Consider the following 17,045-nt stretch of genomic DNA (forward strand, 5'->3'; position numbering starts at 1 on the left):
TCCTGGTTTGGTTATTACAGCCTGCTTTGTCTTAATTTAAAGTGGAAAATTTTAGAAAAGGGACCACTTGCCTTTAAGTTAGTTGCAGTTTATTTAGGAAGTTAAAAGAAATGTGCAGTGCTTCAGTAATTAATAGACTGCTCACAGATGTATTAAATACCTTAAAATATTTTAGACATTTTTAAAAGGGAATTGGATTTTTGAATTCCACTCTGTTGCATTAAAAATTTGTAGATTTACATATTGGAAAAGTTGTGGTTTGGTGAGCTTGATTCATAGTTATAATTGATAATGTTTTCAAGATGAAGCACATAGAATAAAGAACTATATGTTTTATTCCTCCATTACAGGAAATAACCATCTTTTTAATTTAATCTTTTTTCCCAAGATATCTTGGAAGTATTTTAAGTTCTGGGGCTAGCCTCCCATGAAGTGGGGAGCATTCTGTATGTTGTCACATGTTTTCAAAAGGCAGACAAGGGCTGTTGGTTGGGGAGCCACTTTGCCAATTCAGATGTAAAGCCAGAGGAAGGGAAAGTGTTGCTTCAAGTGCCTTAGACAAGTTGATAGGTTAGTTTTGCAGATTTTGTAGGAATTTCTTTTTGTTTACATAGAGAGGACTTAAAATAATGAAATAATATTACCTATTCATTCAATCATGGAAGCTTTTAAAAGGTAACCCCTGTACATAATTTTCAGTCTCTTCCAATGGCACCCACTCACACTTTTCTTTCTCTGAAATGACCTGTAACACATTCACTGATATCTGAAATGATCCATAGTTTTCAAATACATACCTGTCTGTACTCACAAAGGTATTAAGTAGACACACAGTTAAATGATTCTTTGCTGGCCTAGGAGGGCTGCATGATGTCTCCCTGTACTTTATCATGATCAACTGTACTAAGGATGGATATTGCCATTCTGTTCTTTGTGTCCACACACAACCAACTCTGTGAAGGAAAATTTCTATTTAGCTTCCATGTTTCAAAAAAGCTTGGATAGCATGGTACTGCTGGTATTTTTAAAATATTTCACTAAGTAAAAAATTCAGCAGCATAAGGATGGAATTCATTACAACTAATTTATCTGTCTAAAAATTGTGCATGACTGGGAGTTACAGCAGATCTCTCAATCCTCAGAGGAAAGAAAGGGAAATCTCTGGAGAATGATTCTGAGCTATCTTGTATGGTTATCTCTGCCCATGGGCTGCAGGAGGACTCTAAATGACTGACTTAGACTGGTGTTCTTTGGAAAAGCAAATGCCATCCATCTTTCAGTGGCTGGAAATGCTGTGAATTGAACCATTGCAAAATGCCTATCTACAGGCTTTTTCTATCATGGTTTTCATTCGAATCTGCTTGTTCCAGTATGATACATACTTAGTAAGTTTCAAGAAGCAGAGTATAGAATTTTAGGCATATTGCAGGATAAACCAAATATAAAATTTAAATTGTTCAGTTATCTTTTTAGGATTCTTAATCCACAATGAGCTGGATTCTTAATCCACAATGAGCTGTATTTGGGTGTTTTAGATGTGAATAGTCAAATTTACATCAAATAAGACAAATTAAGTAACTAGTGCTTTTTTTTTTATTAGACAGTTGCAATTGAAATGATCACATTTTGTTAGTCTGTTAACATTTCTCTGTCAACAAAGTAGTTTTGTAGCTGTGTGTAAATTCCTACTTCCCAAAGAATCCAGTATTTACTTGCTGAGCCAAAGCGTTGCTGACCTTTACGGTTACATCTGGCCCAACATTCTGCAGGCATTGTATAACTTAGACTTTCAAAATCCTTCACAATCATTTTGTGAAACTAAATTCTGTAAGGAAGTTCTAAAGACAAAACCAGGTAAATGCATAATTTAGAAAAATGGATACAGGTTTGTTTTTTTTCTTCTATGGGTATAAAGTTACTCAGCTGTGAAGGCTGAAATTCTGTCTTTGGATGGTCATGAGCAATTTATGTTGCAAAGAAGATCTATTTTGTCATTTGCAGTGACAAGTGGGAAGCTGTGCTCTGAACACTTGAAGAGGAAAATCTAACACTGAATACTAAATAGAACTGTCTTTCTATTATTGATCCATGCATTTCTGTAGCATGAATATTTTCCACCATTAACATTTTTTATCTGCATATTGGGAAGCTGACCATTTAGTTAATTCAAAGAGTAAAATTTTAGAAGCAGATGATAATTTCTTGTCTTTGTGTTTTTTAAACAGGAACAGATGTCTCAGGTGTTAGATGCGATGTTTGAAAAGATGGTTGAAGGAGGGGAACATGTGATTGATCAAGGGGATGATGGTGACAATTTCTACGTCATTGACAGGTGAATTGCTGTGTCTTACTATAGCACAAAGTGCTATGCAAAAGTCCATTGAGAAAAGTCTGTATTCTGTGCACTTGTATTTAATGCTTACATTACAGCTTTTCTCTTGGTATTCAGTGACAGGACTCATGGGAATGTTTCAAAGCTGTGCCAGGAGAGGTTCAGATTTGACATTAGGAAGCATTTCTTTGCCAAATAAGCAGTCAAGCACTGAAAAAGGCTTCCTAGAGGTCGATGCCCCAAGCCTGTCAGTGTTTAAGGGGCATTGGGACAATTATTTTAATAATATTCTTCCAGTTTTTGGCAGCCCGGAAATGGTCAGGTAGGTGAACAAAGGGATTGTTTTAGGTCCCTTCTAACTGAAATATTAAATCAGATGATCATAAAAGCATGTCCAGATTCTGTGCTGCAAAGATGATATTTTTCAGGCTTGTGAGGTTACCACTTGTCATCTGGTAATGAAAAAGGCTGCAGGGACTTTACAATATCCTGTCAGCCTTGCTGTTTTTAGGTGTAGGGTATCACCTCTTTGTCCCTTATCAATGAAACAACTGCACAGACTTTTGCATTACATTCATATGATTTATCAATGCACACCATAAAAATATTCAACACAGAAGAAAATGATGGCTCAGCATCAATGGGCTTGGCAACTTCATGTTTTACAAGATATCAAATTGTACTGCATTCCTGAGGGGAAAAAAAGTTATTAAATTAACGACGGAGAGAAGAAATGCACAATATATTAGAAAAATGCATATAATGATATATGTATTTCATGATTTTAAGCTTCTTTTCAGATACATTCTCTCTGTTTCCTGCATCTCTGTTGTTTCATTAGAAATTACTACTGTAAAATATTTAAACTATTAAATAACTTGTATAATTATTTCAGTGATCCTATCATAGTAATTTTTGCAAAGACTTGACATTTGTATTTAGTTTGGTTACAATGAAATGAAGAAACAGATTCTAAGTTAGATCTTAATTTTTAAAAGTTCTGGTGATAAATAGATCACTGTACATCCATCCTATCTTTAAACTGAGTTAATGTAAAAACTAATAACCCTATTCTTCCCTTAAAAAAGAGGGACCAGTTTCATTATTTGTAGAAGTCATTGAGATGACTTTACAAGGCGTTTAATACCATTTAAGCAAGCAAATGTGTTTTTCAAATGCTTTATTTTTGTAATTCGTGGTATAAAAAATACAGTGAGAGGCTGCTTAGTAAAGGCCAGGGCTGGATTCTACTCATTGTATTTATATATTTTATTAACAGAGGTACATATGATATTTATGTAAAATGTGATGGTGTTGGGAGATGTGTTGGAACCTATGATAACCGAGGATGTTTTGGTGAGTTGGCCTTAATGTACAACACACCCAGAGCAGCTACAATTATAGCTACCTCTCCTGGTTCCATCTGGGGTTTGGTAAGTAGAGTACTTCTTTTAAGCTATTTTTTAAAAAGATATATTTTATATAGATTTCACTGGCATGCTATATCAGCATTAAATATATATATATATATATATGATTTTAGAAAGTTTAATTCTAGAAATCCTGATAAATACCAACACAATGCTATCTTTTTCCAGAATCCACAGATGAAAATCCGAAGTTTAATAAAACACCGATTAAAAAAAAATTTAAAAAAATTAATTGCAATTTCCCAATTTGAGAACCACTGATAATTGCGTATTTATTTTTTCCCTTATACCTTGATTGAAAATGCCTTTGTTTCCAGAGTAAAATTCCAATATGAGGTTATTTACTAGTGTTATACTACCTGACAATGATCTCTGACAAGAGTAATTGATTAATTGAGTTTACCCCGAAAGTAAGCTGAGATGGCCATCATCTTCAAGATGTACATATTGATCTAATGAGTGATCCCAGGATTGAAATGAAACATGTGGTTGTTCACCAGCTTAATCCATGTGACTTTTGGGATTGTTTAGGACACTGTAAGAATGGCTTTAAATTAAATTGTGTTGTGTTGGCCACTAAGTGCCCCCTGTGGCAGTGAAGGCTTGCAGTGCATTTTCCCTCTGCCTGTCACCAGGGCACAGCCACACAAAGTTAAGAGAAGAAAACACCATATGTGTAGTTTTCCCATCTGTCTGGTTCACTTTCATGGTCAAATCCTAAGGAATGTCCATTGGGCTGTTTAGGGCAGCAGTGAGCCTTGTTCTGCTGAAACAGCAGTAAGTGGACTGTGACCTAAGACCCAGTCCATGTATTTTGGTTTCTACAAAACCCTAAAAGCCTCTTTGAGTACATATCAATTTGTATGGAACCTCAGGGTAATGAATAAACTTTGTAAATGAAACATTTAAATACTGAGGATCTTTTAAATCGCCTAAATTACCCACTGTGTGTTTACTGCTGTAAACTCTACCCTCTACCCTCTGTAGGTGAGCTTGGTATGTCCCCTGCAGGGATTTTGATAGCGATTTTCAGGTTAACTTTAGGAACTCCTGATTGACCTCTAGAGGAATCTTTCTCAACTGACAGTAGGGAGAGAAAAGCCAGCTCGGTTGACAGCTACACTAAGTGACTAAAACTTGGTAATTTGATAATATACAGCCAGTTCTAAAGTATTTTCTAGCACATATTTTCAGTTAATAAACTCTTTTTCTCTCTTTGTGTTTACAGGATAGGGTAACATTCCGAAGAATCATTGTAAAAAACAATGCCAAAAAGAGAAGAATGTATGAAAGTTTTATTGAGTCATTGCCATTCCTTAAATCTTTAGAAGTAAGATTTCTATTGCATTATTTTAATGGCTATGTTGGAAGTACCTGATAAGATTCTGCTCTTATGGACTTTTAATTTGGCATTCAAAGTGTCTCCACAATAGAAGTTTGCATACTTTTGTTTCAGAGAAAAACTACATTTTAGGTTTTTTTTAAATTTGGAATAAATTATTATTATTCATATTACATTTTAAAACATAAATTAACTTTACTTTGAGTTTCCCAAAGCTTAGTTTTACTAGATATTAGCCAACAAAATTAAACAATGACTCAGGGAATTGAAAATTATTTTCATCTATCAGCTATATTTTTCCATATATTTTTATATGTGTGCTTTTCTGAGCATAATTTTTGAAGGCTTCTAATAAAAATGGAAGCTTATCAGAATAGCTGTTAAAACTGTAATATACCCTCTGGAACACTATTCAGCAGTTCTTTTTTTAATGGTAATCAAACCAGAAAAATAAAGATACACTATGCTGTGCAAAGATTCACAAAAAGAAATATCAAAGGGCTTTCTAAATATATACTATCATAATGTTAACCAAATATTTCTTACTTTTTTTTTTTTTTTAAATGAAGGTGTCTGAGCGTTTAAAAGTGGTTGATGTGATTGGTACCAAAGTGTACAAAGATGGAGAACAAATCATTGCTCAGGTACAGTTTCTTCCCAGTTTTAGTTTTTCTTTCATAATAGATAACAGTAATCATGTTATTTATAGACAATGCATGCTTTTAAACCTTATTTTTCTTTCTCATATAAAAAAAAAAAAATCTATGAATCTTAAATGTAAGAGGTGGTTATTTTGTTGCAAAAGTTCACTTTTCACTTATGATACTTTCAAGACCAACCCTCTTTGTTGGTATAAATAAAAAAGTCAACATTTTTAGTATACTTAGAAATTCAAACTTTATAAATGTACTTCCAAGGAGGAGCACTGAAGACTCAAGTTAAAATACGGTCAACTTTTCAAGAAGACAGACGTATACTCTTTGGGATAGGCAACTGTGATTGTCTTGCTGCAGGACAATTAGTGTTTTTCACATAGCCCCTGGAGGCTTTTTATACTGGAAACTTGCTAAGAGAAATAATTTGGGAGGAACAGAGCAGTGGATAAATGGTAGTAAGGATCCTAAAAATCTTCCACAACGTTGGTTTTCTCTGCTTTTCGTGTAAGTCACAGTCAGCTATGTCTTTTCATGAAAAGGCTTTGCTGTCAGTTCTGTATAGATGTTTTGAAGGTTATGTGTCTAGAGTATGGTTTTCAAATTAAAAGTGATTTATTTTGCAGCAGGTATCAAAAAGAGGAGCTTCAAGGCACTGGTTACAAATATTTTGGTGTTACCATGAAACTAAAAGGGAAATTTTACACTTTTTTTACTCACTTTATTTTTTTTCTTGTGCAGGGTGACTTGGCTGATTCTTTCTTTATTGTGGAATCTGGAGAAGTAAGGATTATAATGACAAGGAAGGTAAACATCCCTAAAACAACAACTTTTTTTTTTTTTTTACCATTGTCACTAGCTTCGCTTATGAAATCCTGACTTTGGAAAATCTTTCCTCTAATACTTTATCTTTTTTTTTTTACATGGTATTTCAGGGTAAACAAGATCTAGAAGAGAATGGAGCAGTAGAAATAGCTCGATGCTCAAGAGGACAGTATTTTGGAGAACTTGCTCTTGTAACTAACAAACCCCGAGCTGCTTCTGCATTTGCTCTTGGCACTGTCAAATGTTTAGGTATTGGTCAATACTATTTTATATCTAATATAAAGTATATGTAATCTATTTGGTTGGTTTTACTGTGACTCTGTCTTTCTCCAGAATATAAGATTTAAGGCTGTTTCAGTAATCACCTAGTATTGTGCATTACTATTTAAGTTTTTTATCTGGAAAAATTACTTACAATTGATAAATACTATTACACACAATTTCTCCAACATTTCTCTTATTGTATGGAAGTAAAAATTGTTTTAGGCCAGTACAGAGTATTGCTGCAAAATGCTTATAGCTACAGATAAATGTCTAATACTCTGCAGAAAGGCGAGGTGTTTCTTCTCTCAGTAGACTGACTCATATAAGAAATAATTCTGTTAAAAATTCTGTGCCTTTTTATCCCCATGACTTAAGCTTTTAACAAATTCTTTTGTCTTCATTAGCTGTTAATTTAGTCATCCCATCACACTGTAGTCTCAGGCACAGGAAGAGTGAGGACTGTAGGAGTTGTGCTCATAGACAACCCTTCGCATCCATTGCTTTTCGTGGTCTGATGTTTAGCTCCTAATTACAGGAAAACTGTAAACTGCAAAGATAGATTTGGCATTCCTGCAGAACCATTTGATGAAGAAGTCAGTAACCAAAAAGTTTCTCTATTTTTTATAATTCCAAACTCGAAACACACAGAGATGATCAGGCAGTAGAGATCAAAGATACGGCAGATAAGAAAGAATAAGAGGCAGTGGTGAGGAAGAGTGTTATTATCCATTTTTGGCTGAATAACAAACATCTCTGGCACTTCCCAAACAAAAGAGATCTTGAACATTTCTCAAGAGACAAGATATTACTGGCCAGCAAGTTGGGAGTATATGAAGTTTCCTTCCTGGCCTATTGGCTGGAACTATAGAGGATCACATTATGTGATCAGGTAAAGAAAATACTCTGATTGGCTGTGCACTGACATTGCATCTTCTGAATGATTGTCTTCAACTTCTTGCACATTTGCTGGGAAAATAAGTATTCATTACCATTTTCACTTTGGGTGGAAGCAAGTAAAAAGAGCAATGAAATAGGCTGTTAGAGCCCAAATACAGCCAACAACTTCACTTAAGGTTTTTGGCTTTTTGAAATCTCATGGGTTTTAAAAGTTTATTTTGTGGAGAAATCCAGGCCCCTTCAGACTTCTTCACAAACTCTTGGGTAACATATAACTTACTGTGAAAATATTTTCAAAATAAGGAACAGAGAAAGTTCAAGTTTATTTGTAAAGTTTCAAGACAGCAGTGTGTTGGTTGATCTTGGTTTTGCTAAGGTAAGTGGTTCCCTCCTGTGCGAAGAATGTACATACCTCAATAGTATCTGTTGCCATTTAAAATCTTACACTGGAATATCATAACTACCAGGATTTGTGTCTGTTATTGATGAGCACATAATATTCTTTCTCTTTCTCTCCCTTTTTATCTTAGTTATGGATGTGCAGGCATTTGAAAGGCTTTTGGGACCTTGTATGGAAATTCTGAAAAGGAACATTGCAAACTATGAAGAGCAGCTCGTTGCTCTTTTTGGAACAAACATGGACATTGCTGACACCAGTGCATGAACTAAACATTGGAGCAACAAGATCTGTTATGAGAATATAGCACAGTAGTGGTTAGTCCACTGAGAAATTGTCTCTCTTCCTATAGATGCCAAGCATTTTCTGTGATTTTAAGAATGGGATTGGGGTTTTTTGGTTTGGTTTGCTCTTGGTTGGGTGGTTCTTTCGTTTTTGTTTATTTCGTTGTTTTTTTTTTTAAATTATGACAGTGGAAATACTAGTTAAGAAAATAGCAATTCAAAGAATTGAGGGCTTGATTTTTAAAAGTGCTCAGAATCGATGGTTCCATCTGATACAAAGACATCCCGTAGTAGCACAGTACCTTTGAAAATCAAGTCCTTGAACACAGCATTTCCTTAAAGAATAGATTTTTTAAAAAAAACCCACATGTGATGAACTTGTTAAACCAGCTTCTGTTCTTCAAAAAGGTTACATCTTTTCTGGAAAGACTGTTAGTTTGAATGTGATATGTTGAAAGTATTAGTGCACACAAAGTGTTTATATGTATTAATACAGAAGATATACAGTAGATATTACTTTTTGACTATTACAGTTGTCATGATTTTATGTTGCATTTATCACAGATGTAGTGAATCACAAGATTAATCATAAGATAAAGCATGACAATGCGTTTTGTGTAACGCTCATGACCCAAATCTGGTTTTTAACATTTCATAATTTGTTTTAAAGTCCTCTTTGTTTAATATGTCATGTTTCAGCACGACATTGTAATATCTTATGCAATTTAGAGGACTTGTATATTTTTGCAATAAACTGCATTTTTTATTAGTTACATGAATTCTGTACATGAGTGAGGACAGCTGACAAATTTACCTTAATGCTTTCAAAGCAAAGGCATGGGTCATTGTCATGTTCTACCTAATCATACATAACCTATATTGTTTTCCTTCTCCCTTGTTTTATATTTATGCATTTTGTCTTCTCTATTTATGCTTGTTCTCTAGTAAATTTTTTTTTTAGGTATCACCTTTTTTACTGTTAAATCTGTTTCAAGTGAAATTATCTCTGTATATCTCTCTTCCTGCAGTCTAATCTTAGCTATCAAAGATCTGAGTCAATTACTGAAGTGATTGATATCAAAAGCCATGCTAAACTAAGCTTGTCCTTGAAAATCCTTAACAGGAAGTGCAAAAATATTTTTAATTTGAAAGATCAGTACTTCCAAAGCTTTGCACACATCTGTTATCCTTAAAGCTAACATGTCTTGCTTTCAAAAACCTGTAGGTCATCATGAAATAATGTTTTCAGCCATAATAGCATGGGATACCTTCTGAGACTGAGGAGAGAGAATATCATCTTAATTATGAGCACAGGGCTCATTGCTTACGAGGGTCTGTGACTGGAAATTTCAGGCACAGTCCAATTTCAATCCTGCTTACTGACCTGTCTGTTGATGTTCATGGACAGCCAGTGCACATACTGGCGATGGGCAGCTCTGCCAAAATGACACTGCAAGAGTTGTAGGAAGGCTGCTTGTGCCCTGATTCAAACACCTGAATTATAACATCTTTCCTTCTTAGATACTGACTTTTCTAATGCCATATATTTGTGTATGTTGATGTAATCATTATGCTGCAGTTAGTGATATGTTCTGACAATTAATATAATCATACATGTATATGAAATTATGATTATATAATATAACAATATATAATTTATATCATATAATATGGTATAAATTATAAATCAGATTCCTAACAAAATACAATCTGAACAAAATTTACAAATGTATTTTTTTTTACCTAGAAACCTGGTATGAATAATTGCACATATGATAACTTGCCTTTGTACTTTTGATTTATGGGAAAAAGAGAAGCCTGTTATACTAGAAGGAAATATCAGGTGACCAAAATCTACACTCTTGTCATTCTGTATGCTTAATCTCTAAAAGCTACCTATATTTTGCACTGGCTTAATGTGATTAAGAAAAATGCTAGAAATTACTTGTATGGCAGTAAACTACAATCAAGGCCATAAATGCCAGTCATGATATTTTCAATATTGTTGGTTATATTTAAAGTTTCCTTACAATAAACAACACTTTTATATATAAAAATCTACATTTATTGATATTGTTTTTGTCTTTTAATTCTATTACCATAAAGTTACAAGTGACCTATTTATGTTCATTTATTAAAAAAAAAATCATAATTCTTAACACTTTCATGCTGATTTTCATAAATGGCATTATGTGGATGCTCTGTCTACTCAGAACAGACAACACGTTGATGCAGTAATTGTCATAATTACTTTATTTAATGATTTGCTTGTAGTTTATAGCTGGGAAAAAGCTGTGGAGTAACAAATTTAGGATAATCAGAGACTGGGTTTTCTGAGTCCCAAAATACAGTTTCATGTTGCAGCAGTTTTACTGTGTTGCTGTTGAGCACTGAATGATTTCTGAAATTTTCTTTGTTGATAAATTCAGGGGGGCTGAACCGACAGTAACATGTTATCACTCTTCAAATTTCATCCAAATCATTATATCCTTCCTCTTTTTCCTGGTTCTCTTCATATGTACACTTCAAACATGCTAGGCTTCATGTCATAAATGTGGTGAGTGTTAATCCTAAGAATGAAATCATATCAAGTTACTGATTTTTTTTTACAGACCTTTCAATAAAAAGTAGACAATGCTAATAATTTTAAACAACACAGTGTCAGGTTTACCTTATTAGACTGTGTCTGTTTTGTTATTAAAGATTTTTATAGAGTTTTTTTAAAATATGCCCCAGTTGAGAGTGAAGAGAGAAAATCCTGAAAGAAATCCTGTATGAGAGGCATTCATGGGTTCATATGTTTTACTAACCAGAAGAGAATCCACAATGACAGCAAATGTTTTTTATAAATGCCTTAACCATGGGGAAAACAATCTGACTGTAGCCCCGAAATTGATCACGAGACACAAACCCTGAGGTGAGCAAGATTTCCTTGATTGTACTGCTTTTTAAATGTCAAATGACGCTGTGTTTCATGAGATTTAATTTAAATTTGTCTGAAATAAACATTTCTGAAATCATTCCCTTCTGGATTTCCTGTTTAAGGTCCAGAAGTGACCAACTGTGGAAGTCATGAGGCAAACCTCTGAAGAGTATTGTGAAACTATATGCAGCTTAAATCACTATTACTCCATCTTCTTCCCTCATGTTGTCTTTTCTATTCAGTGAAAACTATTCTGCTCCTTGCTGGAATGGTGGGTTTAGTTTGAGGTTTTTTTGTTGTTTTGGTGGTTTGGTTTCATTTTGCATGAAATGTTTGTTGCTTTAAGCTTTCCGTAAGGTGACTCTGTGACAGTTGTCATGATTGTACCATTCTGTAATCCACGGCACACTTGCTATGACAAACATTATTGTTTATTCAATATCAAGAGTTCCCACATGTGCAAAATTAGTATCTTCTGGTTATCCTCCTGACAATTTTTAGCTTATTTTTTTCAGATGCTTACAGCATCTGATAGTGTTAGCTGAACAAGGTGCTTTGCTGGAAGTCAATTTACCACAGCACAGACATTCTTACATGTTCTTGCTAAAGTTTTTATGTTCGTTCAAAGCTCTTTTTATCCAATCATACATGTGATAATTATAGGTGTGTATTTTTTATTTTTTTTATTTTTTCAGTTTCTCAGATACTTTCCTGTGTCTGTAGTTCTCAGATATTACTCCAGGGAGGAAGTGTATGCTGAGTCTGTACAGATTTGTCCTGTTGTCTGTCTCACAAAATTTAGGATCATATTCAAATCATTCTGAGAGTTTTATTTCCTTTAGATATATACCAAGGCTGTTTCCAAGTTCTTAATCTACTTTTTGGCTCAGAGAGATGCTTATCAGGCTGGACACTCTCACTTCATGAACTGAAAGGAAGCTGAATAATCTTAATAGAGTATGAAAAGCCCAAAGAAAATTAGATTTTAACATTGTCTCTTCACACTATTTCTCCCCCTCTAAATGATCTTTCTCCTGGCAGCCAGGTGAAGAGCCAGTGGCAGAAGGGGGATATAAGGCAAGTGGAGGGACTGGTTGGCGGGGCAGCCACTCTCCCCTCCTCATCCCCTTTGTCCCACCTCTGCCCCTTCTCTGATGGCAAATCAAAATGAGCTGGAGTGCAGTTCTGGCATTGCCATGGCTGTGTGAGTACAATGGGTGGGGTTGTGTTTCTTCCAGAGAACTGGTAGAGGCCTCTGTGTGTATGGCAGAACAGGGGAAAGACAAAGACCAAACTATTACATAAATGAAGCTGTCCAATCAAGACCATATAAAAACTCTGACATTAGGTCATTGGGACACTATCTGCTGGCTCAAACTTTTCTTACTGAGGTAAATTAGGACGGCCTAAAAATAGCATAATTCATTATATACTTTGTCATGTCTTCTTTGAAGGTATTTAATTATTTCAGCTGAGCATCTATGAAGTTTTGGGAGAGGATAATGTTCTGTGTACGTCTCTGTGGATGAATAATTTCCTGACATCCAAGTGACCCTTTAGGACCTCCTCCCTCACATGTCTGAAGATGCTGGAAACTCAGTTCTGATAAATGTCTTATCTAGAAAAACCCATCCAATTTACCAAGAAGCTCTATGTTCTTTTTCTCTTTGTTGCTTTGTCCTTGTGGGGTCAGGTGGTGTTCCTATCCTAAGCAACCTTAGCCAGACTGTACCGCTGGTTTTTGGCTGCATCTGTACGGCTCTATCTATCATTGGAAGTTTTATGTGCCTGAGACTATTTGCTAGTACTGAGGCAATGAATGACCAACATTCATACTGTTTTCCAGTATTTCTCTGGGCTCATTTGTAAGGTGTCTAGGAAGATTTATTTTTGGCTTTCCATATGGGGTGGCCATATACAGATGGCCAACTGAGAACAGTCCTTGGCCTATGGTCGTTCCCAAACTGTATCTGAAAATTATTAGCTATTGGCCTGTGCAAAAACTGTACAAGGGCTATTCTAAAATTAATCATATACAGTACAGATGACTGTATTCCAATGCCCAGAAACGCTCACTGGCATTTTGATTTACCAACCAGCATAGAGGAAAACTACAGTTTTTCTGTAATCTCTTCTTGACTTGTTTTTTTGCAAGCTTTGAGCTGGGATGGAGGAGTTTTTAAATTTATCACTCTTATGATTTGTTTTGTGATATGTGAAGCCTTTGTTTTTTTCCTAATACTATTGTAAATTTTAGTCTTGCTCTATCTTTGTAGATAAAAAAAGTTTAGCTGAAAATGGAATCTATGCCATAATGACAGGAAATAATTTTCTCATTGATTTCTGACCTGTCTTGGAAGGGAAAAAGAAATAATCCCTGCCCTGTTATTTATTCTATTTCTCCCCAATTTGAGTCACTGTAAGAGGCAAGTGAAATTTCTCTTCTAGAACTCAAGAGAAAACAACTTTCCTGGGAGCAACAAGTTTTCTTTTCCTTTGCTCTTCATTCCCAAGAGCATCTTCTGTGAGGAGATTGAGGAGATGAAGTGGAGGAACAAGGACAGAGCCATCCACCACTGCAGCTAGCCACGAATGGCCTTTGGAAGAGGGAATGAGTACAAACAGCTTTAGGAGATACAAGTAATTGCGTGGGGAAACAACTTGGTTGAGAGGCAGAATGGCTGCAGAACAGAGGCTGCCATGTTGGGTAGGAGTAGAAGCTCTGGTGAGCGGGGTTCTTCTGATGTTTGGGGTACTATTTAGTTAATTACTGAAGGTGGATGTATACATGCTGATGTGGAAGCTCCTGTAGCAGGATTAAAATGCTGTGCTATATTTCAGAGAGCAGTAACAGCTGTGTTACAAGGACAGGGATTGACTTGGGACAGAACGGATTATAAGTGGAGATAGGCACAAACCCAATAGATAATATATATTTTACTAATACAACTTTGACTGAAATATTACTAATTTAAAAAATCTGCTTTGTGGCTTCTTAACTTTGTGCCTGGCAATTTTAAGAGGTAATTAGCTAGGCTGCAAATTAATCAGTATTTTTTAATTGTAGTCTCTCCTGTTTGTTTTTTTTTGCTTCTTGGTAGCCACCTGTAATGTGATAATAACTCAAGACTAACACTTCCCAATCCCCCACCTTATTTTCTACCTCTTACAACAGCAGAAGCAACTGAATCAGCAAAGCTACCAAGAATGCCTCTGTAGCACAGTATTGATTCATTCTCTGGGCACCCATTCATTTGGGCATGGAGTAAGGCAAGGTAGGGTGTGTGGAGGGGGAGTAATGATTTTAATTAGAGACCAGGCATTCAGAGCAAGGGGTATGGCATTGACATAATCTTCATTCTGAAATTTAGATGATACATACTTGCCTTGAGCCAATGGGGCTAGCGAGTAAGCTTCGCTAGTTTTGTGTCTGGCTGTCATCTACTGCATGGACTACCTGTCCCTTTACTTATTTTCCCTTACATCTTCACTGGGTAAATGTTAACTTCCTGTATGCAAAGGAGAGGTAGATTTGAAAATAAGAAAGCTGTTACATGTCTCTTTTTAGAATTTCAAAACAGTTCAGACATTAATCTTTACAAGATTTTAATCTCAGACCTAGGTAGGATTCATATTTTTGTGCTTTCTGAGTATGTCATAGATCCCAGTGTGATACTGAGGCTTTTGTTCAGCAATGGTATTTACTTGTCTAGACCTGTGTCTGGAATCTGGGCCAGTGGATCTCGGAGGACTGGGCTTCATATCTAACACTCATCCATGAAACTTTTGTAGAGAACTGTGAATCTTCACAGTAAACAGCTACAAAGTTATTTTGTTTTGGGTCCAAAAAGTTCGTAGCAGGGTGGAAATGAGCTCCATAAGAAGATTCAAATCCTTTAGGCCAACAGACTTCTTCTGAAGAAAGATGGGATTTGAGACAGGATTTTGTATTTTCTGTAGCTGCTTGATCTGGCCTCTGCCATTTCCATCTTCCACACTGTGGCAGAGGGAGCTTTCAGAAGAGCACGTTGTGAGTTTTACCTTGTAAGTGCTACACCACAGGCATGGAAGGCAGTTTGCACAGCGGAGACATCTGCATGCCCAGGTCTTCTGCCCTGCCTCCATCTGGCAGTGCAGGGTCTGTGCTGAAACTCTTTAAAAGCCCAAGAAGCTTAGATGTCTCTCCAGAGAGCCTAAAGGCTGTTTAGATGTGCAAGGGAGATCAAAAGAGAGGGGGAAGAAACACAGCCTTAAAATTAATTTTATTGTGGACTGGTGTAAAAAAGATGGTTCCTGGTTTACCAGTTTTCTATTTATTAAAATAATTATTTTAGAGAGGGATGCCATGAAAGCTTTCTCATATAAAGCCATATCAGTTATTTAGAAAATGCCTGAATTGTAAATATAGGGAAAATGTGAGCTTGTGGGATGTGGGGTAGACAGCTGATATTATAATAAGGTGTCTAGTCACTTAGTATTTGAATCTCAGTATTACTTTTAAGATTATTTTCCTTAAGGTACTTATTTAAATAATATTTTCAAATTGGGAAAATGATCTGTAAAGGTCATAAAGCACATGTTTGTTTGGTCATTAAGCACAGAATATTTTGAGTTAAATTCTGCAGGATTGGCTTGTCTATATTTTAAAGCTAAGCTCGCTTACAGGAATAGTTTCCAGTTCACACTGCGGAAGATACTGGGTGTTTTTCAGAGTAACATCTGTCTTCAAACAGTGCCAACAGATGGCAATGACTTTACTAACAGGCAAACTGTTACTTTGTGGAAAAGGCAAATCTCAAACTGATGTGCCAGTGACATCTGCAGACGTAAGTGTGGTGTGATGCCAAATACAATTATGATATAATTTTCTTTTTGACTTTTTGTGTTACCTTTGTAGGCCTGTGGGAACAACAACCCAGCATTCCCTCTAGTGGCCACTAACCAAACAGGGAACCATTTCTGTTTAACTTGTGTTAACTTTTTTTCCCCCCCTTATTTTCATGCACAGCTATGTTAGCATTCCTGAAAGACAGAACTGTTGCAGATACCAAATTACAGCAAAGGTTCTGAGACAGGATTTAAGAGCTGTTCTCATTTCTGGAATGATGTTGACAACAGGATAAGAAAGAAGTACATTTGTTGGAAAAATCTCAACAATTGCAAAATATTGTAACTGTCCATCATTGTCTGTTTCTGAATTGTGCGTGTTCTTGCTTTGCATCACATCATGCATTGTAATTAATCTATTTTGTGACGAAGATGCAGTCTGCAGAGGAATCTTGTCTCTCTGATCTCCCAGTTACAGGCTAAGTGGGAAAATGTCTTAATATTTAACAAAGTCACACTGTTGTTTTGGCAATAAATGTATGGGACTGTCTGGGAAACACTTCGGGCCTCATAAACCTGCATGGATTTAATTTATTTTCTCCTCCCCACCCCAACTTGTATTTTGGGCCTAAGCTCCCATCATTGTCTTTTCAGTGAAAGAGAGGCGAGAGGCCGGAGCGGAGGCCGGGCACAGCTGCTGACTCACTCCCTGACCTTTAGCAACCTCCTTTGCCCTCCGCGGCGCCGCCGTGACTCAGGGCGCAGCGCGGGCCAGTTCCGCAAAGCGCGGCTGTGGCCGGGCCGGGCCCGCGGGGCCGTGCGGGGCCGTGCGGGGCGGGGGGCGCGCGGGCAGCCCCGGGTACACGTGTCC

At 36.1% G+C, this 17,045-nt stretch overlaps 1 protein-coding gene across 1 annotated transcript in view; it reads left to right on the top strand.

Moving 5' to 3' along the window:
- PRKAR2B (protein kinase cAMP-dependent type II regulatory subunit beta) overlaps positions 1 to 11,078 on the top strand; it is a 75,594-nt gene extending 64,516 nt beyond the window's left edge. The window contains exons 5-11 of the mRNA XM_015627189.3: positions 2,226 to 2,332; positions 3,612 to 3,765; positions 4,991 to 5,092; positions 5,674 to 5,748; positions 6,499 to 6,564; positions 6,693 to 6,831; positions 8,274 to 11,078. Of these exons, the coding sequence (XP_015482675.1) occupies positions 2,226 to 2,332; positions 3,612 to 3,765; positions 4,991 to 5,092; positions 5,674 to 5,748; positions 6,499 to 6,564; positions 6,693 to 6,831; positions 8,274 to 8,407 (777 nt within the window). The 3' untranslated portion in view covers positions 8,408 to 11,078. The remainder of the gene's footprint in view (positions 1 to 2,225; positions 2,333 to 3,611; positions 3,766 to 4,990; positions 5,093 to 5,673; positions 5,749 to 6,498; positions 6,565 to 6,692; positions 6,832 to 8,273) is intronic.
- Positions 11,079 to 17,045: the final 5,967 nt, after the last annotated feature.

Source organism: Parus major, chromosome 1A (genome assembly GCF_001522545.3).
Source record: "Parus major isolate Abel chromosome 1A, Parus_major1.1, whole genome shotgun sequence".
Classification (NCBI taxonomy): Eukaryota; Metazoa; Chordata; class Aves; order Passeriformes; family Paridae; genus Parus; species Parus major.